Genomic DNA, 25,236 nt, shown 5'->3' on the forward strand with positions numbered 1-25,236 from the left:
TCAACCACCCATTGTTACCAGCCACCAAGTTCATCTTCCACTGTTTCTTCCTTCTTTCTCCCTCCTCTTGCTACTATTTTCCTCTATATATTCACTCCCCACCTGCCCTACCAAATTATCCCATCATATTAAAACTTTAATTTGTTGTGTGCCCAAACACATGTTTACAAAAGTCCTCATTGGTTTCTTTGCATTCTTCCTTATTCCACCGTGAGACTGGAGAGTGCTCTATGCCAGCTTGGTATTTTTCTGGTGCAACTTTACTTCATGAGCCTCATTAGTTATTCTTTTTTTCTGGTAAACCTGCGGTTCAATTCTCAAAACATATGGAGGACACCTCACTCTTCGGGTGGCTGCAGTTGTAACTCATACAACACAGCAAAATTTAATACATGTGCATAATATATGTTAATATCTACCAAATGAGAAGAGTGATTCTTACCTTGGATTTTGATCTGTTTTCACCACTGGAAAATGTATCTTTAATAGTCTCGGGTGCCATAAAATTTAGTGTGCCAACCTGTGAAAATAGTATCGGTATTCAAAGATGGATACTCAGATGAAGTTAAAAAAAATCCATACATTGTATCAAAATCTAAAAGCTACTATTTCATCTTAGGTATTCCTTCACATAGCACTGTAGTTTTAAAAGATAACTGCTTTAATGAATGGTTGCTAACCTTCCTTAATGTAGAATGCCTTGTTTTGATACATGATTTTTGTTTTGGCTAAAAAGGAGCTAGAGTACAAATGTAGAATTAATAGATAAATCTTAAAAATCTATAATTAGTCAAAACAGCAAAAATGCTGATATAAAAGCAAATTACTGTGGATTCTGGAATCTGAAACAAAAACAGAAAATGCTGGAAAATCTCAGCAGGTCTGACAGCATCTGTGGAGAGAGAAATTATGAGTCTGGATGACTGCTGACTCTACCTGACCCAGCTAGGAAATGTTTGAGGAGTTACTGCATTGGCATAGCTTTGTGCGCCTGTCGTTTCCCGCACTTCAAATGACTATAGATGTGAAGATGATTGGACACACCCAGGAATGGCTTTTTTAGAATCCAATCAGTTAGAATATATAGCAGTGCATCGTATTTGGGATCAGGACATATGCCTATTCTTGCTACAGGGGACTGTGTTTTGATGCCAGTAAGGCCAGCTGAATAGAAGGCCACAGGCTTAAATTCAAGCATTGCACTTAATTCTCAAAAGTCTTTAAGTTCCATATGCACTGGTTGCCTTCTTGCAGCTGATCCAAATTAGTTCAAAGGGAATTATTGAAGAATTAAAAAAATCAGTGACAACTGTTTTTAACAATTATAATGAGCGATCTTTTCTCATTTTAAACAACATGCACTTTTGTAGGGAGGTGAGGAAGGCAAGAAAGAGTTATTCACTAATGTGCCAGCAGTGAATTAAAATCGGCAGTGACATGGCTATTAACCTAAAGTGCTTTGCAATCATACCAGTCAATTTTCCTGCATACCCCTTTTCACTAATTAAGGAGTTCAAAAGAGCTGTATACCTACTTGGTCAGAAGCTATGCTTAAAAATTCCTATTGGAATGAAGCAAGAATGGCTTGCAGCAATAATTTTGTTATATAAAAAAATAGTATATTAACTGCAAGGCACTTGCTAAAGTGAAAAGATATTCATTAATCCATGCTGCAGCTTAGCCTTCTAGGTAAAGCAGACTGTATCAGATTGCTGGCTATAACAGGAATTTGAATTAATAGCCAAGTCAGTCTCAAATAAAGCTGATCACTTCATTGGATGATCTTGGGTTTTCTTCCTCCCACAAATAAGGGAACTTGGCATATTTAACACAAAAGATCAGAACTTCAAGGTGATCTCAGAAACTTATTAGGACGGGACAAACAGGCATGATCCTCACTGATGACCAAAAAAGAAATATTGCTGTAGCTGCTGGGCAAGTTCTGGCAAAAACACATTAGTTTTAGTAGCTCTCAGACTATCCACAGAGAGCAGCAACACTCCATTCCTTTGTTCCACAGCAACCAAATATAGCTTGGTGTAGTAGTAAGTAGTAAAGTGAAGTAAATGGGGCACATATCAACACTGCCTAAACTGAGTTTTCTTCCAAAAGAGAACGTGTCTAGCTTTTTGAAAGAGGCTTTTCACCCCATCAGTTTGGATAGGACTCAATGCTAGATTAGACTGTAATTAAAACAATAGCATACAGCCTGCCATCATTTACTTACTCAAGATTTCTCTCAACAAATGATAGATAAAATATCTCAAACACTACAAACTTTGTAAAACTGCTGAAATCTTTATAGAAGCCAGTATAATACACCCATAACTCACCAGAGCATCTTTACTGATACTCGTCACATCTGGCTGGATCTCATTAGCAATACCAAAATCTATCAATTTCAGCATTCCATCAACCACCAAAAAATTGGCAGGTTTCAGGTCACTGTGAATAATGCCTAAAAGAAAAAATAAGCCCATTAGACTTTCTCATGGCGTGGAGATGAAATTATAGAGACTGCATAATCATAACATTCAATAATTTTACAAGTCTATCAAATAAGATAAATAAAATGCATCTTCTTTGATTCTCTGCCTGAAGGCACGACTGACCTACACCACCACAACCACCACTATGAGCAAGGCAAAAAAACAACTACCACCTGAGCAAGTATTGAACCCATGCTGTTGACACTGACAGTTCAGCCAAATTAGCCCTTCCAAAAGGAGAAATAAAAGATACTGATTAAATTCAAGATGGTTGATAGCAATCTTCAATAAATTAACATCCATTTTCATTCAATTGTGCACTTTTGCTACAATACAGAAATTACTTGGTTTTATTGTCTGACTTATGCCCAATTTAGTTACTGAAGAGAAGAATTGCTTGGTGGTAGTAGTCAGGAACACCTTTGTCCACTTGTTATGCTTGGGTTTCCCACATTTCTTTCCATTGATAATGCAATCAGGGACACAATCCCATGGCCAAAGGCCTGAGAAACACTCTATTCAACTCGCATATGAAGTGCAGCCATTTAGGTGTCAGGGGCAGGGTGGGGTTGTTGGAGATTGAGGGACAACAGAGCATTGGTGGCACTCACGTGCCTTTGGAACATCTGCAATATTTTTAGGAAAGTTGATCAACATTCGTTAAAAATAGAGTCTTGCACGTATTTACCATGCTGGTGAATTGTGTGAACAGCTTCCAACATGTTTTCCCAGTATAATTTGCGTTCCAGTGCCTTGATAACTTTTTTCCTTCGGAGCAAAGTGTTTAAGTCTACATTTCCCAATTCCATTACCATGTAGATATAATTTTCTGTAATCTCACTGCATTAAAAAGGAACCAAATCATATATTAACATTATTCGAAAGCATTATATACATCATAAAATTTGTTAGCTTCTTGGGTACTGACTAAACTTTTTTGCCTTCTTATTTCTCTCCCCTGTTCAGACTATAAATTTGGTCAACCATGTTCTTCAATTATTGCATGGCTGATTTCCCTCTGTTATGATATAATTGGTCACTAATGCAAAATAAAGTACCTGGGAAGAATACTCACTAATCAAAAAGCTTGATTATCTTGTCACTGTGTTGCTGTAGACGTTTCAAATATTCAATTTCATCTTTGTAGCCAGCCACTGCGAGGTCATCTGCATCCTGCAGATTAACTTGCTTAACAGCATATAGTTGTTTCTTCTGGTCAAGTACTTGGAATACCTGGTTGAAACAGAAATTGTGGGATGTTTTTAAATGAAAATGTTAATTCTGGAAAATGTTAGATATTGAAACTTGAGCTCCATTGGCATTTAATATATCATGGATAGTGTGATCAGCACAGGAGGCCATTCAGCCCAGCTTGTTCGCACTGTCTCTAGGTTAGCTACTCAATTAGTCTCATCCCTCTGTTATTTCCCCCACAGCACCTTAAATCTTTTCGCGTATTTATGTGAGCATATGAATTAGGAGTAGGCCACTGAGCCCCTCGAGCCTGCTCTACTATTCAGTTAGATTATGGCAAATCTAATTGTAATTTTGACTCCACATTTCCACCAACCCCCAATAACCTTCCACCCCATTGCCTATCAAGAATCTATGTAGCTCTGCCTTAAAAATATTCACAGACTTTGCTTCCGCAATCTTTTCAGGAAGAAATCCAAAGACTCATGAACAAAGGAGAAAGAAATTCCATTCATCTCTGTCCTAAATGGGCGACTCCCTTTTTTTAAAACAGTAACCCTTAGTTCACGTTACTTCTCCAAGAGGAAACAATTTCCACATTCATCCTGTCAAGACCTCTCAGGATCTTGTGTTACAATCAAATCACCTCTTGCTCTTCTAAGCTTGAGTATAACCTGTCTTGAGCATAACCTGTCTGATCTTTCCTCATAAAACATGCCCATTCTAAGTATTAATCTTGTGAAGCTTCTCTGAACTGCTACAAATGCTTTCTTAAATCAGGAGACCAATAATGTACACAGTACTCCAGATGTGACCTCACCAATACCCGATATAACTGAAGCTAATAACTTCCCTGATTTTGTATTCAATTCCCCTCACAATAACTATTTTTTGAATTACTTGCTATATCTGCATACTAAGCTTTTGCAATTCAAGGACCAAGGACATCCAGATCCCTCTGCATCTCAGAGCTCTGCAATTGCTCACCAGTTAGATCAGGCTTGTACAACTTGTGCCCTCCAGACTTGATGCAGTCCTCGAGGACCTCCATATGTGATCTCTGGAGGTAGTTTTCAAAATGTCAATACGTGCAGTGGAAGATAACTGCTCCTCCAATCACAATGCTACTGTGTTTCCTGCAGACAGGCACGTGAGTACTCATTCACCCTCACCCCACACACCAACAGGTACTTTTACATTCTCACAGTGGGTGAGGGCAGTGACTGAGCACCCAGAGGCTGGGAGTGAGCTGGGCATACACATTCTATCCTTTCACACACAAATTGTCTCTACTTATTACTCATTTTTTTAACCAATTTATTATATGACCTGTTGCTCAGCCAGTTATTTCTTTTCATAAAGAATCCCTACAGTGCAGAAGGAAGTCATTCAGCCCATCAAGTCTGCACCAACTCAGCATCTCACACAGGCTCACCCCTGCCTTATCCCTGTAACCCCATATATTTATGCTGCTAATCCACTGAATCCACATATCTTGAAATACAAAGGGGCAATTTAGCATGGCCAATCCACCTATCCTCACATCTTTGGCAGCTTTTTTTTAAAAATAGAAATTCATATTTAAGCTTTATAAACCTCATGGGCCCAATTGTCCACACAATCCATCACGTGTTTCACCACAGTGGATGCGCTCGCCATTGGCTGGCAGCAGGATCTTCTGAGCCTGTTATTGTCAATGGGGTTTCCTGTTGAATGCATCCCATGCGACTGTGAAACCTACAGTAGGGATGTACCACCAGAGTGAATGGCCAGAAAGTTCTGGCTTATATCTTTGAAATTTGTTCATTGGTACCTCCTGGAGTGAGAAAAATTTAAATATGTTCCCCCACCCAAACACAAAAATGGTATATAGGCCCAATTTAGATAATCTACTTTTTTTGACTTACTGCCAAAATTGACAATTTTGAATTTTCCCAGATTTTGCTCCATTTACCAAATCTGTGCCCACCTATCTATGTTCCCTGGTAGCCAACTTATGTCCTTGTTGCAACTTACATTTCTATCTATCTCGGTTTCATCAGCATTATCCTATTCTCTTTTGAAAACCAATACTGAAGCTGTTTCTGCTACTTTCAGGCAGTAAATTTTAATCACAATAATCCAGCAAATTTAAAAAAAACTTCTGATTCTTTTTCCAATTATGTTAAAGCAGTGTTACTGCCCTTCTGACACTACGCACCATTTCTCTTTGCATACTCATCACTTCAGTTTGAACATCTACATCAATTTCTTCTTAACCTTCTGTCCGAAGAACAAACCTAGCTTCCCCAGTCTCCCAACAGAATTGAAGTCACTCATCCCTGTAACCATTCAAATAAAACTCCAATTTATCCTTTCAAGACCTTTACATACTTCATAAATGCAGCGCCCATATGATTGCACACAATATTCCAGTTGAGGCTTATTCAATGTTTTATAAACCTTCAGCATAACTTTCCTATTTAAAGTTTAATTATTAGTGTCACAAGGAGGCTTACATTAACACTGCAATTAAGTTACTGTGAAAATCCTCTAGTCATCACACTCCGACACCTGTTAGGGTACACTGAGGGAGAATTTAGCATGGTCAATCCACCTAGGCAGCGTGTCTTTTGAACTGTGGGAGTAAATTGGAGCACCCAGAGGAAACCAACGCAAACACAGGGAGAACGTGCAGACTCCTCACAGACCCAAACTGGGAATCGGACCCAGGTCTCTGGCGCTGTGAGGCAGCAGACTAACCACTGTGCCAACATGCCCTTCCAGGAAATTTTTGTGCATTCAAGTTGTTTTCACTTCATCAGAGAGAGTGGTCCGAAAACTCCCAAAGCAGCATCAAATTAATTTTTCAATTATTTCACTGTTTTCATTGCCACTGTACAAATGAGAGTGTTTATTCCAGGCATTGATCACTCTAAAGATCAAACTCCTGATACTGGCCCTAAATTTATCTTTAATTTAGTTTCAACTCATGATTTTGAACTACAATTGCAATTTAACAATTGTTGTACTGATTGACCATTTCCATGCAGTTGTCTTTATTTTTTCAAAATCGTATAATTTAATCATAAATGTTACAAGTTAAGCTAGGTCTTGTGACAAGTTATTTAACCAAAGTTTATTGCCTTTTTTCTTCCTTCATATTAATTGCTTTCAACTGAAAATGCAAAGTAAAGAAATTAAATAACATATTACCTTACTTGATCCTCCAGTTCCAAGTAATTTAATTATCGAGTAGACTTTCTCCTTAACTACAATACTTTCATTGGCAGCGAAAGTAGGTATTGGAACCTGACAAAATAAATTGCAAGTAAAACTTCATATTCAAATTCAGAATACACGCATACACTGTATTGAAGATTTTAATTTTAATCAATTATTACCCCCAACTGTGGCAGACGCTGAGAAGATCCATATTGTTGAAACTGATCACAGTGCTGTTGTGGTGTTGCAGGAGTAGGTGGGAAACTCTGATAAAATTGGGAAGCTGATACAAAATTATGTGGAGTCGAAACTTGTGCCAGTCCAGATTTGCTGACAACTGGAGTCTGTGAGCTTTAATAAAGAAATACCCACAGCACTTAAATATCTGAGATTACATTTAAAACAACGCTAATATGTTTTAAGAAGGCATAATATGCAACTTCAATGAGTATTTAACAGAAATGACTATTACCTGCATGTGTAATGATGGGGCATTTTGTTGCAGGGTGTCTGACATACAGATGCTGTTGGAATTGCACTTTTACCAATACAACTAGTGGATGGAACTTTCTTTGGAGCAAGCATCACACCAACTTGATTAAATTTTGGTCCATTAGCCTGTATTTAAAAACAAAATTAATACTCTTAGCCATTCTAAAATCAACGTGGTCTCAATGGGATTTTGACATTTACAATTGCATGCAAATGCATGGCATCGACTAATTTTAGCTCAAGGAAGACTAGTTGATAGCAAGTTATGGATAGCAAAACACAACTTTCACTGGTGAGAACAGTCAAATCATTTTGGATTTGATTATGTTTGATAGGGATGATCAAAACCTTTCCAACCTTTGTGATGGGGATTTAAATACCAATGCTTGTAAGCAAGCATTTGACATTACAAAGGATGTAGAAATTACAAAAACTCAAATTAAACTAATTTTTAAAAAGTAAAGACCAACTTAATGCACTTAAGAACACGGATCAGGTCAGAAACTCCAAAGTGTTTTATGGAGCCCACCTTGATCATACATTTTGCACTTGAATTTGGCTAGGATAAGCAAGATGTGTTTCACCTCAGGTATGATTCAAATGACCACCAGGGAGCCTTTATCAAACAAAGTTTAATTAAGAATATAGTTAACATGTATAGTAAGAAAATTAGCAAGAACTTTTATCAATTACATACAAAACCAAAACAACCACAATAATGTATCATAGAATCCCTACAACGCAGGAGGCACATTACATAGAGCAAGATAAATGAAAGATAGTAAAAATTTAATATATTAAGAGAAAAAGGTGAGGGATGGAAAGGAGCCACCGAAAGAAGGATCAGCAAGGGCATGTCAACTGGTAGTACATATACACAAGTTGAAAAAAGTGGATTGGATTTTTATCAAGATGTAGGGTAACTAATTTGATTTGAAGAAGAAAATGGAGTATGTTGATGTAGCATACTAGATTTTAGTAAGGGCCTTCAATATAGTTTGTCATGAGGATAAATACTGTAAAAAAGTTGGAACTGTTGGAAATATTTTAAAATGAATCTATTAGTGGTTGCTCAATAGAATGCAGTAAGTGACGGTGCAGGAAATATTGTTAATCTGGGAGACCATCAAAAGTTAAAGTCACCATAGTCCTGCATGATCATAGGCTGATCTCTTTGACGGGGAAAAGCTGACTGGTGGTGATTTAATCGGAGGATCATCACAGTTCAGACAAGGGGCAAGGTTGAGAAGACAGGGCTTTATGAATGACCTCAGGTAGTATGGGAATCAAACCCATGCTGTTGGATTGCTCTGCATCACTAACCAGCTGTCCAGCCATCTGAGCTAAAGCGAGAACTCAAATTACATTGGGTTGTAACCTCCTTAGAGTGGCAGTGTCTGATTGCCACTCCATGCTCACTTGCCTACCCCAATTTTCTTTTGTGCCTGCCTCATCCAAACTCCCCATCTAAGCCAGGTGAGATCTAGGCAGTGCAGCTGTCTCCAAAACCCAGCATTGCAGAACAGCAGAGTTGAATCAAAGGAGAATATGCCCTTTTTTGTTTTACAGCACTGGCTGCCATAAATCAGCTACATTCACAGAATTGTTACAGTGCAGGAAGTCATTCAGCCTATCATATGAACATCAGTTCTCCAAATGATCATTATAACTTAGTGTCATTCTTGTCCTTTAACCCTGTGCAAGGATACAGATAATCGAATAGAAACAATCTAATGTCCCCTTGATTGAACTTGCTAAACACTTCCAGCAATGCATTCCAGACCTGAATCAGAGTGTGTAAAGTTTTTCTCATCACATTAGTTTATTTTCCAAATCACTTTAAATCTGTGCTCTCTCACCCTTGAAAGTGGGAACAGTTTCTCCCAATCACCTCTTAATTCTGAACATCTCTATCTCGTAAGTCCGCTTAGCCTTCTTCTCTCCAGTAGAACAGTCCCAACCTCTCCATTCTGTCCTCATAACTGAAGTTTCTTATCCCTGGATCCAGTCTTGTGAATCTCTTCTGCACGCTCTCCAATGTTTTCACATTCTTCAGCCCAAAAAATATCCATTGACAATTATTCTCTGCTTCCTACTCTTCAGCCAATTTTGTATTCATTTTGCTACTTTCCCTTTTCTTCCAAAAGTGATCACTTTTTTCACAAAGTCTGTTGTGTATTGAATGCTTTTTGCAAGTGCGCATGTGCTACATCAACAGTATGACCTTCATCGACCCTTTCTTTCACCTCTTCAAAAAAAAACACCAGCAAGTCAGTAAAACACCATTTCCCCTTCAGAAATCCATGCTGGTTCTTCTTAATCAACCCACATTTTCCCATACGACGACTAATCCTAACTTGAATAATTATTTTGTGAAACTTTCTCACCACTGAAGTTAAACTGACTGGTTGTAATTGCTGGGCTAACGTGTACAACCTTTTTTGAGCAAGGCCTTATGTTTGCAATTCACCAGTTTTTTAGCATTTCTCAGCGTCAACAAGACTTATCTTGAAATGCTTATCTGTGAAATTCTAAGAGGGATTCCTCAGTGCACCTTTGGAGTATCCCTCCAATTCGTTGTTGGGGAGCTCAAAGTAATGGTGCCCAATGCCTAGAAAATAATGCGTATGAAAAATTAATGCGATCAAGGGTTCCTGATTGACAATACATCAAACTATAGCAAAAATAAAGTAAGTCAGATGTTCTGAAAACTAGAACTTAATTTTCTTGTTTTGGGTAGCACCTGACATGCTTCAGATTTTAGAATTGTACTGAGAAATGCAGTAGTCTTGATGCCAGAGGTGTGAACAACATGTCTTAAATTGTTCTTCACTCAGCTCTACAACTGGGACTCGGGGGAAAGCAATAAAGACAAGTAGTTGTGATAAAATTATAAATTCCAACTTTCAGAAAATAAATTGCATTAAAAAAATACTTTTTTTCCTGCAGTCAACAAACATTATATGTTACCTCAGGTGAAATGTGAGCTGAAGCACTGCCAGATACTTCTTTCCCTTTCACAGCTTCTGCAGTGAAACGACTTTGTCTCTTTATCACACCAGCAGGATGTGCCTTGCATTCTTTTAAGCCCTTTTCTTTCAGGTTGTCAGATTTTAGCTCATATTCTTCTTGCTTAATTTGATGAGGAATTGCTGTAAGACAAAAGTTAAACTTCTTGCCATTATTCATATTCACAAGATTGCTCATTCATTAGAGAGGGGACCAGTAAAAATGATTGAGCAGAAAAGGGTTTGGCTTGTGCTCTTTCAAGGTTACATATAAGTTTCCAAAATTGCTAGACGGGCTTCATAACATTGATTTAGGCAAATTTGTCAAACTGATAAAGCCTCAGAAATGTATGAAGGAAATAGAGAAATGTAAGGAAAATTACCCCACAAAGGACAATAAGACCCAGATCAAGACAAATAGTATCAATAACATGCCTTTGGAAAAAATTGTGATTATCAGGATGTGTTGCAATGTAGCCCACATTGGCACAAGAAAAAATGTTTTATATGCACTTTTAACAAGTTACTTCCACGCGAAATCATCCATATTACTTGAATGGAGAGGTTTACCTATTATTAGTAAATCAAAACTACAGGCACAAATAGATATAATCTGAAGGTCCAATCTGTATTGCAAATCCTCCCCAAATGGAAATAAATTAAGTGAGACATGGAAACAGAACAGAAAAAAGCTCAGAATACAGTTTTTTAAAATAAATCTGGAAAAATACAATTGACTTGCATTGGACCTAGTGCAGCTGATACCGTAGGAATACCATAAAAGAATGGAAGGATGTAACCTCCATGAGGCATAATTAGATGACAGGTAGCATAAAAATAACACCAGCCCAGATAGTACTAGGAATAATTGGGAGGGACTAGTAGCAGCCAGGAAAGCTAGAAATGCAGAGAAAGTAGAGGCTCTGCAAAATTATTTTCCAGATAGCAGCCAGACAGATTGAAGGCTTTCGTAGAAGGCTGCAGATGGGAACTGAAGCAGGGGAAGCAAATTGGATCATGGGCTGGCTTCAAGATTAGGCATCAGCTGATACAGCTGTCCTGGCCACAAATGGTGCTCTGAAAAGCTCAATGCAGCAGTTCTGACCACTCTTTAGGTAGCAGATTTCCCTTGTTGTTGAAAACCCAGTCCTCGGCTGTTAAACATAAAAGTCTATTGAAATGAGATAGACAACCTTGTTACTATATTCTAGTTACTAACCTGTCTTGCAAGAGCTAGCTAGTTCATTGCTTTCCAAAACACCCCATATATACCCATGATGTGGAGATGCCGGTGTTGGGTTGGGATGAGCAACGTAAGAAATCTCACAATATCAGATTAAAGTCCAACAGATTTATTTGGAATCACAAGCTTTTGGAGCACTGCTAGAGCTCTCCACTCATCTGAAGGAGCAGCACTCCAAAAGCTCGTAATTCCAAATAAACTTTTTGGACTTTAACTGGTATCGTGGAACTTCTTACCATATATACCCAAAAATAGATATTTGAGTTACAGGTTACAGATTTTATTTGTATTCCCCAGTACTCCATCCAGACAGGGGTGGATGGGATTAAGGTTGAGAATGCCTCCCACCTATGTAGAAAGGTGTAGAAGATTCCAAGACTGGAAGTGCTTTAGCAAATTAAAATGACTTTTTGTTGACAGGTAGGTTTGAAAGCCAGTAGAAATAAGCCTTTTGCTGGCACAGCTTTCACTCTTTGTTGCTGCAAATTCCCTTTAAAAGCATGTAATTACTATATTGCCATCACAGTGACTTTTCATTTAGAACTTTTAACAATGGTTAATGAAGATGCTAGTGGCGTTGTCCATTGGAGTTAAACTACAACTGGGGCAAAAAGGATTGACACCTTGAATTTGCACCATCACCAAAGTGAGTGAAATTGGGTTACACCCACTAGCATTTGCATCCCATACTAAAAACACACCAATCATCTCTCTCCTCGCTCTAGAAGATGCACTGAATTCTCAAGCATTGCTTGCTCTCAGTTTGGATTAAACATATTATAATAACCCTTTTGCTGTTCCTGATGAAAAAAAGATTAAACACTAATGCTTTTCAGGATTAGTTGCATGTTCACTAATGGACAATACCCAACAACCACAGTCACAGTTATGTTCTTTCACTCTCAATTAATTCAAATCAAATGATTTTTAGCTGGGGGTTAATTAACATTTTATTAAACTTACCTCCTTGCTTTTTTAAAGCAAATGGTCCGGTACATGCAAAGATGGCGGAATCATTAACCTTTTCACTATCTTCACTTGAGCTTTCCAAACTTGGGGAACTGGTGACACTTGAATCACACTGAAAATATAAAATAACAAGTTAAGAACTTTCACATGTGGCTGATATTTTTGTTGACATTTCAGTGCAGAATAGTGGCCACTAATGGATTATGTGGAAAGTAAAACTGGTGCACGCATTATTTGATATTTACAAATGCATAACTTAATTTTCAGATTCCTTTTACTGAAGTCAATTCAACAATCGTATATCTAAATTATTCCCATTTAAATGGCTTAATAAAAATAGAAAATACTGGAAACGCCTGAACAATGCCTTTCATCAAAGACTTTACAATTCAGACTTTTCATGATGTTACACCATATATTTGTAATAAAATAATTCAAAGAAATGGACATGCATTTGAACAAAGTTTACTGTGTGACAAGTTCTCACTATCAACTGCATCACCGAGACAAGCCACCAGATGTTTTCTTATGGGAACAATTCATTATACAACTGGTTTGGAAAAGTATTATCCTCTATTGATTGCCTAGCTGCAGTGTGGACCAAAGAGATTAAAAAATAAATTACCTTTAAGTTATAGGTAAGTGAATCATGTTGAGGCAAAGTTGAAGCTGAAACACGCATTGCTTTTGATGCACAGGTTTGCCTGAAGATTTAAAGAGAAATTGCCCACAAAATTAGGTACAACCAATTACATTTCAAATTTGCAGTGCCACAAAATACTAGGCAAATTGTTTTTTGATAGAATAAATGGCAAAAATTGAGTCAACACAACAAAGATACTATCCATAAAGCTACCAATAGGGTAAATATTGTTGACCCATGAATAATTCTTCACTTAAAAGGATGGATACATATTCACATATAACAGAATTATGAATATATTTAAGGTTTACATCTTCACAGAGGAAACATCCATCTTCAAGTCACTTGCTGCTTCATTCATTACTGGCTGAAGAGGGACACTGTCTGCTTGTTTGACCTGCAAAAAAAAATAAAGATCTGTTTGAGTTACAACAGATGACAAAGATGATATTTTTGGGACAATATGGAGTTGTGCTTGGGTGTGGAAGCATGGCACAGAAGAGGGGAGAAAACTAATATCATCATGCTAAGCTGTATAGTCTTCAGATAAATCCTCACCGGTCATCTTTGTTCCATAAATGATCTTGTTTTAATTTAGGAATCAATAATCATTGCATTTATTAAGTTTACGTAAAAAAAATTGCCTACATTGAATAATAGGCTAACAGCATTCAACATTTTACAGAATAAATTGTATAAGAACTTCTAGCGTGAGCAATTAAATGAAATTAGGAAGTTGCTGTCAGAGTTGCCCTGCTCGTCTATAGACTGTGCTATAATAGTATGACACTTTTGAGACTGAACAGTAACGCTTGGTTTTGTGAGTAAGGATCTTGGTGAATCTGCCAAGCGAATAGTGCAGTCAGGAGGGGAAAGCCCAAAGGTTGCAGGATCACCGAGAACCTGCCAGTGACTCTGATGTTGACAAGATGTCAGTTAAAACAGTCTTTGTTCTTTACTGAGAGCAGCTAGAAAAGTTGTCGAACAAAGGTGCTCAAACACTGCTTGCAGTGTGTTTGGAGATTTAGGATGGATTCATTATTGAAGTGGTAGTTGTGTTTGCCCAGAAGCAGTTGGATAAGAAGAATTTAAGAGCTGCAATAAAAGTGGGTCTTTCAGCTTATCAGAAGACAGATGTTTTAGTGAGCCAGCTTTTACTTTAAAGTTAGGAACTGAGCAGTTAGCTACAATATTGCAACAGCAGAGAAGATCGAGTTTGCGTGCAAAAGCTTCCTTGGTTGTAGTATAGAAACTCAGCCAGCTCACAGAAAGTGACAGGACAGATGAAAGGCTCCAGCAGGAGTTGTATAATGTCAGTAGATCTTTCAGGGAAGCAGTTAAGCAGCCTCACAGGAAAGCTTGACACTCCCTGTGTGAAACCAGAGGTGTTAGTGGCACAAGTTACATTCCCCTTTCAGTGACATAACACACCAACTGCTTGTGTGCCTGCCTGAAAAGTAAAACAATCTGTTTCTCTAAATCCCACCTCATTGTTGATAAGGTTTAGAGAGTGAGAAAAAATTAAATGATTAAGTTCCTGTTTATAGCTCAGATAGTATATTCAAAGGCAACAAGACAAGAAAGAACTCATGAGCAAGCATCAGTGCATTTTGTTGAGGTATAAATTTTCCTGAATGCAATTTCTTGGATGTCTGTAAATGCTATTTTTGTATTATCAAACTAATGGCCTTCAGTCTGGTCTTCTATGTTAAGTTTTTTTTCTTGTTTGTTTAATATGTGTATACATTTGTATAGTGGCTGAGATTTTAATCCAGTTTAAAGTTTAAATTGTTTCTCTTCCCTTTCCTGGAGTTCACAATGTGGGGGTACTGAGTTTATCTTGCTATAAGAGTTAATGTTTCTAGGAATGCATGGAATTATGCAAGTGTGACTGCAATTATTGTGTGTGTTTATGTTAATTTAAAATCAGGTTTAATTGTGGATTTTTTGGGAACTCAATAACCAGTTAAATGTGGAAATTTTAAGCATAGTCTAGAAAAATTTGGAATAGTGGGAGAATAGTGTGTTGTCAAGGTTTTAAGCAACTTTACTACTCTACCCTTTATTTTAGAAAGTACAGTAAAGTAACCACAAAGATGTCACAGCAACCTTCAAATAACCTGTCCAAAGCAGTTACAGATTAGCATCTGATTTAATACCAATTAAGTGAGGATTTGAGACGATGAGCATAAGATATTATTCATGAGGGCATGACAGCATATTTCCCCCATCCTTAACAAATGAGCAAAGAAGATATCATGTGGCATTCTTTTCTCTTAGCAAAAGTAAAGAAACCAACTTTAATAAGAGGGATCCGACACAGTGTTTCATCCCCTCTTTAATAAGATGGGTCCTACAAGTAATTGACACCTTAGACCAGTCAGTGGACTACGGGAAATGAAATCAGTAGATGACCATTGCCTTCAAGAAGCCAATTAGAAACTGATCATGCACACACAGACCAATCACAGATTGATCACACAGCCCTTAAGCCAATTATGAATTGGCCTTGCATCATTTAGCCCAATCAGAATGCAATATCATTGATTATGATGTAGGCTGTGGCTTAGAATGAGTTAATAAGCAGAAGCATGCACTGGGCAATTTATTCAGCAGGTGACTTCTATCCAAAGAGCAGCAGAAGAGACAGAGGCTAAGTGTCAACCTGCACCCAAGGCTGAACCGGAAAGCAAGAGCCATAGTATGCTAGTCAAGTCCCACCCTGTCTCTAAATGTCTACAATTTAAAGATTTCCCAAGTCACTTCACAAAACTGTCCCCTATTGCCTAAAGGTTAAAGACTCAGATGAACACAATTAGAATGTACTTGAACTTCCAGCTTCTGAGTGTGCAATTAAATGAAATCAGAAAGTTGCTGTCAAGTTATCCGGCTCCTCCATAATCTGCTATAACAGTATGATGTTCAAATCAATTTGAGGACTTGTCCACTAATTACTCACTAACATCAAGCTGATAGTTTCATACATGCACTTTTCTCTTGCAAAACAGCTATTTGATGACTTGCATCCACCTAGTGAATCTTCAGCATATCTTTCAAGCCAGCAAAATTAATTATAACTTCTCATTCCCTTTTTGTAAGAGTATATATTAGTCCATAATGAATGATTATCTGCATTACATTCAAGTAATATGCTCCCTTCAGTATTCCCATTGTACAGAAGCTCAATCTTTGACAAATTGAATCCCACAATCACTGCTTCCATAATACTCAGTGTTTCATCACTGAAAGTACTTTTAACTAAATAAGAATTTTTCTTTGTTTCCCAAGTTGAAGGACATTTCCCAGCTCAACCATTTGAAAGATTCTGAAGCTAGTTGCACACAAACACTAATTCGGACAATTATGTGAAGCATTTCGCCTTTTTGGGATTATTTAAGGATGGTAGCTCCTCAAGCACACATTTCTCCAGATTTCACTTTTAAATGTTTCTATACATTTAAATTATTGTGGACTTATAGTAGCTCTGAACTCCAACACATTAAAATTAGCATTTGATCTCAACTGAGCAGAGTGATGAATCACTTTACAATTGTTTGTGCCTTTTTTTTTTAAGATGAAACATCTTCCTGTGAGTACCTAGTACAAAATGGCAGTAGAACTCTCTAAACAGAATTATTGATTCAAGTTATTTCAGACCTATCCCACTTAAACAATATAATTTAAAATCTCCAGATACCTGACGCCCAATTTTAAATTTTACTCCAGTTTCATTAACATCACATCTCAAAACCTTCACTGCTACCCATAAGAAATCTACATGCATCATGAAGATACCAAAAATGTATTTTTTAAACCAATGAAACATTGTGAGATCTATTTTTCATTGACCATTATCCATCTTCAGCAAAATATCACGTACCAAAAATGACATATGCTGGGAACATCATTCATCTCTCCCTCCCTCTCCCAGTGATCCCAACTATAAAATGCCAGCAGGTAAACCCCCCCCACCTTGGCACTGCCTAGAGTGCCCGCTTCACATTAGTGGACAGCAGTTGTAACTTGGATGGAACCACTCCTGGCAGGCCCAGAGAATTCCGTCCCAGATCTGCTAATCAAATGTAAACGGCCATAGCTCATTTCCTCTTTTTTAGGGGTGTAACCTAAATCCACATATTCACCTAATTCTTCTACTGGGATAATGGTTCAGACTCCCAGAACATCAAGGGTGATCATACCTTCAGAATTTATACTTACTTTCTGTCATTTTCCACAATGATTATTAGCATTTTAGCTTTGTCCAATTTCTTTCCCCCTTAGTTTCCAACTTTTATCTTTAGGCAACATCCTCGGATATTGCGTTTTATTCCTGAAAGCCATTTGGTGAAGGATTAAGCTGAAGCCAATATTTTCAGACTTTTCTGAGAACATACCTCCTAACCCAAAAACCAGTTTTAGGCTGTATCCATTCTACAGAGGCACAAGAGGTTGTCCATCACCAGTATAAAAACGATCAATGAACTGTTTGCAATATATTACAGTTAAAGGTTTGGCTGTGAAATGTACCTTGATACCAGCACCATTTTTCAGCTGCTTGATCATCATCTGCTCCATTGCTACATCATTTTCTTTGGCCAAATTGCCCACATCAGGCCTAGTAAGATAAAAGAAAAGTAATAATTGGTGACTGAAGCCAATGCATAAAGAATGAAAACCTGAATAGTTGTTAACAAGTAGTAATCTTTGGCGAGGGACAGTAAACTATTTTTTAATTTATATTTAATAACTTACTTCACAAACAAGCTATTGTCTCTTGACAACCACAACAAGTCTTTATCTGAACATTATTTTCCACTATTTAAGGGCAATGGGGAAACCAGAGAATTGAAAACCAGTTTTCCTAACATCTGTTGTCAGAAAATTATGAGAGATAGAGAAGGGTAGGAAGGAAGTGACGTAGAACAAGGACCAGTGTTGGGAGCACTGATGTTTAAAAATTGAACTTTGAAATCTAAAACAATTTATAAATTGGCACTTGACTTCAAACTGGCAGTTGGGGGGTGGGGTAATATTGATGATGATAGCAAAGCACAAAAACCAGCGATAAACTTGTGGAATGGTCAAAAGAAGTTTAAAACAGATAAATGGGAGGTACATTTTGGTTGGAAGAATATGGAGGTAATTTATTATTTCCAAGCTGCAAATCTAGATGTGGTAGAACAAAGATCTCAGAGTGTAAATACATCAATGAATAAAAATTGTACTTGAGGTTAGCAAGGTTCTAAAGATGCAATGCAAACACTTACTTACTAGGATGCTACCAGGACTTGATAGTTTGAGTTATAAGGAGAGGCTGGATAGACTGGAACTTTTTTCCCTGGAGCGTAGGAGACTTAGGGGTGATCTCATAGAGGCTGATAAAATAATGAGGGGTGTAGATCAGCTAGATAGTCAACATCTTTTCCCAAAGGTAATGGGGTCTAAAACTAGAGGGCATAGGTTCAAGTTGAGAGACACAAAAGTGTCCAGGGGGACATTTTTTTCCATACAGAGGGTGGTGTCTGGAACAAGCTGCTAGAGGAAGTAGTAGAGGTGGTACAGTTTGGTCTTTTAAAAGGCATTAGACAATTACGTGGGTAAGATGAGTATAGAGGGATATGTACTAAATTGGGACTAGCTTAGTGGTAAAAAATGGGCAGCACAGACAAATTGAGCTAAAGGGCCTGTTTCCATGCTGTAAACTGCTATGACTCTATTGTGAGATAGAATTGAAAAATAGCTAAGTTATGCTAATTCTGTACAGGAATAAACCTTGAGAACTCTGCAGTAATCTTGTTGTCACATTTTATCAAATACTATCTTGATGTCAAGGGCAATTACTCTAACTTCATCTCTGGAATTCAGCTCTTTTTCCCTTGTTTGAACTAAGATTGCATTGAGGTTTGGCAATGAATGGTCCCAGCTTAACCCAAACTGAGTATTACGTGAGTAGGTTTTCTGTAAGGTGTTGTTGCTTGATATCAAGAACAAGAGCAGTGCACTCACACCGTTGGAGTTGTACTGCAGACCTCTCAACATCCAGTGTGAAGTGGAGGAACTGATATGTCAGCAGATTACGGGAAGACGTAAAAACAATAGGATAGGTCCTTTCAAGGACAGTGAAGAGAATTTATGTGTGGAGCCACATGAGGTGGGTGAGGTCTTTAACGAGTATTTTGCATCAGTATTCACAAGAGAAGGATTTGGTGGATGGTGAGTGTAGAAAGGAGGATGTTAATATTCTGGGACATGTTGTGATAAAAAGGGAGAAGGTATTGGAGGTTTTGAAACGCATTAAGGTGGACAACTTCCCAGGACCAGATAGGCCTATTCCAGAATACTGAGAGGGGCAAGGGAAGAAATTGCAGTCGCCTTGGCCAAAACCTTTATAAGCCCTTTAGCCACAGGCAAGGTACCAAAGGATTGGAGGGTATCTAACATTTGTTCCTCTATTTAAGAAGGGCAGAAGACACAATCCGGGAAATTAAAGGCCTGTGAGCCTTACATCAGTGATGGGGAACTTATTGGAGAAGATTGTTAGAGACAGAATGTACTCTCATCTGGAAGAGAATAGGCTAATTAGCGATAGGCAGCATGGTTTTGTGAAAGGGAGGTCATGTCTCACAAACTTGATCGAGTTCTTTGAGGAAGTGACAAGAAAGATTGACCAGGGCAGTGAACTTCACTAAAGTCTTTGAAAGGTTCTTCAAGGCAGGCTTATACAGAAGGTGAAGTCATATGGGATCCGAGGTGAACTAGTAAGATGGATATAAAATTGGCTTGAGCATAGAAAGCAGAGAGTAGCAGTGGAATGGTACTTTTCTAACTGGAGGTCTGTGACGAGTGGTGTCCCACGAAGTTTGGTGTTAGGGCTGATTTGGAGGAAAATGTACGTGGTCTGATTAGTAAATTTCCAGATGATACAAAAATTGGGTAAATAGTGGATAGTGAGGAGGATTGTCAGAGGATGCAGCAGGATAAAAATCAACTGAAGACCTGGGCCTAAAGATGGTAGATGGAAGTTAGCCCGGACAAATGTGAGATGATATGATTTGGAAGGTCTACTGCAGAATGAAAGTATACACTAAATGGTAGAGCCCTTAGAAATATTAGCATATAGAGGGACCTAGGCATGCAGATCTTCAGTTCCCTGAAGATGGCAACTCAGGTGGACAAGGTGGTCAAGAAGTCACTCCTGACCTTCATCCGTCAGAGTTGAATATAGGAATTGGAAAATCATGTTGTAACTGCATATGACTACAGACCACATTTGGAGTATTGTATATAATTCTGGTCACACCACTGAAAGGATGTTGATGCATTGGAAAGGGTGCAGAAGAGATATACCAGGATGTTGCCTGGTTTGGAGGATATGGACTATGGAGAAAGGTTGAACAAACTTGGATTGTTTTTGTTGGAATGTCGGAGGATGAGGGGGGACCTGACAGAGTTTTACAGGCTTGCATCAAGTGGATACTCAGAGTCTTTCCCCCCTCCCCGCAAGGTTGAAGGGCCAATTACTTGGGGGCATAGGTTGAAAGTGAGAGGGGGAAAGTTTAAGAGCATGTTTTTCACAGAGGGTGGTGAATGCCTGAAACACTGCCAGAGGAAGTGGTAGTAGCAGATTCTATAATAACGTTCAAGAGGCACCTGAATAGATACATGAATAGGCAAGGAATAGAGGGAAATCGACCACATAGAGGCAAGGAAATATTAGAGAGGCATCTGTGTCAGCACAGATTTGATGGGCCGAAGGACCTGTTCCTGTGCTGTACAGTTCTTTGTCTTTATCATTATTAACCACGCCTTCCACTAGTTTCCTGAATGTTGAGAATAGACTGATGAGGCAGTAACTGGCTGGATTGAAATTGTCTTGCTTTTTGTGGACAGGACAAGACCTGGACAATTTTTCACGTTGTCAGATAAATGCCAGCGTTGTAGTTGTACTGAATGGCTTGGCTGGATCACAAGTCTTTAGCAAGAGGTTTCTTGATAGGACAATGCAAGTCAGATTGACTGAAAACTGGCATCTGTTATGGCAGGATACTCAGCACTTCTGGCTGGATCTTCACTTAAAGGTTGAGAATGCACAAACCTTGTCCTTTGCATACACATCTGTTGGACTCCGACATTGAAAATGGCATGTTCTCAAAGACTTGTCCCTCATCAGTTGTTTGATTATCCACAACCATTTACAACTGAACATGACTTGATTGCAGAGCATTAGTCTGAATAATTGGTTGTCAAATAGTTTATCTTGGTCTTTCATTGGTTAGTATGGATTTAGTCTAGAACTGTAGCCTCACCAGATTGACCCTTCATTTTTAGTTTCAAAATAAAACATCTCCCAATCAAGATGGAGATGAGGACAAATTTCTTCTTTCAGAGAGCAATGAAGGCTGGATCATTGAATATATTCAAGGCTCTGTTAGATAAATATTTGACTAACGGGGAGTCAAAGGTTAAGGGGAACAGGCAGGTAAGTGGAGTCAAAGGCTATTTTATTGAATGGCAGACTCGATAGGCCAAATGGCCCATCTAATATCTTGCAATCTTAGGTATTTATGATGCTGCTTCTGACATGCCCCAATACACTCCTCATTGAACCAGCTTCATCTCCCTACTCTACCAGGTTTTTCCCCTGCCTTAATGGCAGCAGCAAAGTGAGGAATATGTCAAGCCACTGACAGGAAGCAGAGGTAGTTTTAAGTGATCTATAATGGCACTGCTGAATATTAGCAATGAGTTGTGGCTGCAATGGGCTGAGAGAATTTACATTGGAAAAAGTAAACAAGCTTGGGGGAAGAATGAGATTTTGCTTAGCAACCAGGGACCAGTTTCAGAAAGACTGACCTTGAGAATGTGTTTTAGCTGAATTCCATAGCAGATGCAACTAAAAAGCTTGAAGCAGGACAAGGGATTTGCAAAATGGCAAACTTCCCAAAAAGCACATCAAGAAGTAAAGAATAGCTAATTATGGAAACAGAATGAAAAGAAATATACCAGGAAGTTTCAAGTCAAAATAACAAACAGAAACTGGAATTGGAAAAAAGTACCATTCATGGAAGTTAAAGGCAGAGCTGAAAAGCGAAGCAATTAGTTAAGTTGGCTAGTAAGAAGCCAAGGATACCTGAAGTAACCCTGAAGTTTGTGATATTTCACTACAGCCTGTGAAGCGATAGCTAAAGCAATTGGTGGTTGGATTTCAGAGTGCATGTGGAAAGTTGAAAACTCTCAGGGCAAAAGAGTAGTGAACGAAGAGTTGTAAAACCAGAAAATGGATCCTTGTTGGGAACAGTTGAGGGAAAGCATTGTTTGAAAGGAGATTCTAAGGCGTGTCATCTTGAGAATGGAGTATAGAATCACTCATGGAAGAAAGTCCGGTGAAATAAGGTGACTCACAGTGCAAGAGTCATTTGGGGATTTGAAGAGAAATCCACAGCTCATATTTCAGAATGGTGTGTCTGACCACAGTCAATCTGGGTCAGATTGGCTGACCCAGGGACTATATGTTTACTGAGACCATTATAGCACAAGATACATTTTACAACCCATGCTATCTTTAAAATCTGTGCACATTTATGAAGATAAGTGGGAGTGAAGGAATACTGTATTTTCAAACTTTTCATGTTTAATAAATGCTTTTATTGTGTTGTGTTAGAAACTAATTGGTAGCCTTATGTACATAAAATTTTGAATTACTGTATCCAATTTCTCCAACCATATGGTGAAAGCCAGAATCTGCAACTAATTTAAGTTATGTTTCTAAAAACAGTTTTGCCTCATTTTGAAAGGTTTGCTAAAAAAAAATTTACAAATTAAACACTTTCGCCACAATCTTACCATTTCACCTCACCAGCCAATGGGTAGGGCAAGCTGGTGAGATTGCAAGAGAACCAAGAAATCGGGACAGATGGATAGGCGCGCATGCAAGCACCTCAGAGAGAAAGATAGCTTCAGTCTGAGAGTGAGCTCAGTCGTTGCCTCTGGGAAATCTGGGTTTTTGGAGAAAGAAAAAGTGTTTGCCTAGGGCAGGCCTGATCTGGTCGGGTAAAAATAGGAAATAAAAACTGCACATAATTGTACCTCTGCATGGTGCCTGTGACGTGCTTGATGAAAGTTGGCTCCCAAGCCCTGATTTCCTCTCTGTCCCACCCAGCTGTCTTGCGCTCACGACCATATGCAGTATTGGAACTGTCCTCTGAATCAATGCTGTGCAACGTTCACACGCCACATTCAATCTCTCTTCACCTGGCAGCTAGCACAAGTCAGTACACTGCACAGAAAGCCAGGGGAATCATACGACATGAACACATCCACCTCTGCCAGAATCAACAATAAGCATATTCCCTTTTTGTTGTTGTGTTTGGAAGTTCTGAGTTGCTTTTTAAAATGTTTTAATTGCAATATATTTCAAACACAGATTCCAAGTGAGGGCCAGAAAAAAAATTAAAGGGTGGAATTCCTTGATCCCAAATAGTGGGAATTCCTATTTTCTGGAAAGAGGTAATTGCAGAGATGGTGAATGCATTGGTTTTTAATTTCCAGAATTCCTTTGATTCTAAATCAATTTCCAAGGATTGGAAAGTAGCAAATATAATCGGAGTATTTACAAAAGGAAGAAGGGGAAAAAAACAAGTATTGTAGTGGACAAAATGCTAGAATTCATTATTAGGGACATGGTAGCGGGGTATTAAATCATATGATTTTGCAGAAGCAACACAGATTTGTGAAAGAAACCGTACGTGAGGATGTAACCAGCTCAGGGGGAGTATCAATGGATCTGACACATTTGAATTATCAATAAGGTGGAACACAGGCTGTTATTAAACAAAATTAGGACTCATGAGTTTGGAGAATATAACATGGAGTGAGGATTGGTTAACAGACAAAATGCAGAAGGTATGAATAAATGGGAAATTTTCGGGTTGACAGGCTATAACAAGTGAGATACTGCAAGAATCAGTACTCAGGCTTCATCTTTATTATTGACTTAGATGAGGCGACCAAATGTAACGCATCCAAGTTTGCTGATGAAACAAAGTTAGGTAGAAATGTGGCGAGGAGAACACAGAGGCTGGAATATCAAGTGGAAAGGTGTGACGCTATTTACTTTAGATCCATAGAACCCCTATAGTGCATACCTGCATTTCCCCACTCAAGGAAATGTATACTTGTCCTAGAGGGAATGCAACAAAGATTCAATAGATTGGATCTTGGGATGAGGGATTTGTCCTACGAGGAGAGATAGACTAGGCCTATCTTTCCTTACATTTAGAAGTTGGGATTTGATTTCATTGAAACAGAAAGTTCTTAAGGGACTGACAGGAATCTAGATCATGCCGTCACAACCTCAGAATAAGAGGTCATTTAGGATCAAGAGGAGAAACTTCTTCAATTTGTGAATCATGGGAATTCTTCAGCCCAAAGAGCTGCGGATGCTGAGTTATTGGATATATCCAAGGCAGAATGCAACAGATGTTTTGATACTAAAGGAATTAAGGTACGTGAGGAGATTGCAGAATCTTGAGGCAGAAGGTCAGTCATGATCTTCTTGATTATCAGAACAGGCTCTAAGGTCTAGCTTCTATTTCTTACGATCTAAGTTCTTGATGGTACAATGAACAAGTAAACAGTAGCAAAGACAAAGAGAAAATTTACAGTAATTACAAATTTTACAATTAATCCTTGGAATATAGGGCTTCATAAATGTTGCCTGTGCTTTAACTATGTAAAGCCAGAGAACCATTCCCAACTACAACCATGCATATTAAAAATGCAACATGAAACTACTACTTAGAGTGCATTGTCTGGTAAGGATACAAATTGAATAGTCGAAGGAGAAAACAAAGACAGGGAGGTGGGAAAGGAATTGAATTTGTTGGATTGCTGTGATAGAGCTGGTGCAAATTCAATGGGCCTAATGGTCTTATTTTTGTTGAACTAATCTATGATTTAAAAGCATTTGATTCCTAGCTTTCCTAGGCCAGGTCT

General features: G+C 38.3%; 1 protein-coding gene across 1 annotated transcript in view; it reads right to left on the reverse strand.

The window, feature by feature from the left end:
• ttk (ttk protein kinase) overlaps positions 1-25,236 on the reverse strand; it is a 50,603-nt gene that overhangs the window by 12,509 nt on the left and 12,858 nt on the right. Inside the window, exons 7-18 of the mRNA XM_080193373.1 lie at positions 17,770-17,857; positions 13,554-13,639; positions 13,225-13,303; positions 12,594-12,711; positions 10,350-10,531; positions 7,360-7,505; positions 7,067-7,238; positions 6,879-6,974; positions 3,565-3,722; positions 3,178-3,329; positions 2,334-2,458; positions 443-520 (exon numbers count right to left, since the gene is read on the reverse strand). Of these exons, the coding sequence (XP_080049499.1) occupies positions 443-520; positions 2,334-2,458; positions 3,178-3,329; positions 3,565-3,722; positions 6,879-6,974; positions 7,067-7,238; positions 7,360-7,505; positions 10,350-10,531; positions 12,594-12,711; positions 13,225-13,303; positions 13,554-13,639; positions 17,770-17,857 (1,480 nt within the window). The remainder of the gene's footprint in view (positions 1-442; positions 521-2,333; positions 2,459-3,177; positions 3,330-3,564; positions 3,723-6,878; positions 6,975-7,066; positions 7,239-7,359; positions 7,506-10,349; positions 10,532-12,593; positions 12,712-13,224; positions 13,304-13,553; positions 13,640-17,769; positions 17,858-25,236) is intronic.

This window comes from Carcharhinus amblyrhynchos, chromosome 7, assembly GCF_965287045.1.
Source record: "Carcharhinus amblyrhynchos chromosome 7, sCarAmb.v2.hapA, whole genome shotgun sequence".
NCBI classification, from domain to species: Eukaryota; Metazoa; Chordata; class Chondrichthyes; order Carcharhiniformes; family Carcharhinidae; genus Carcharhinus; species Carcharhinus amblyrhynchos.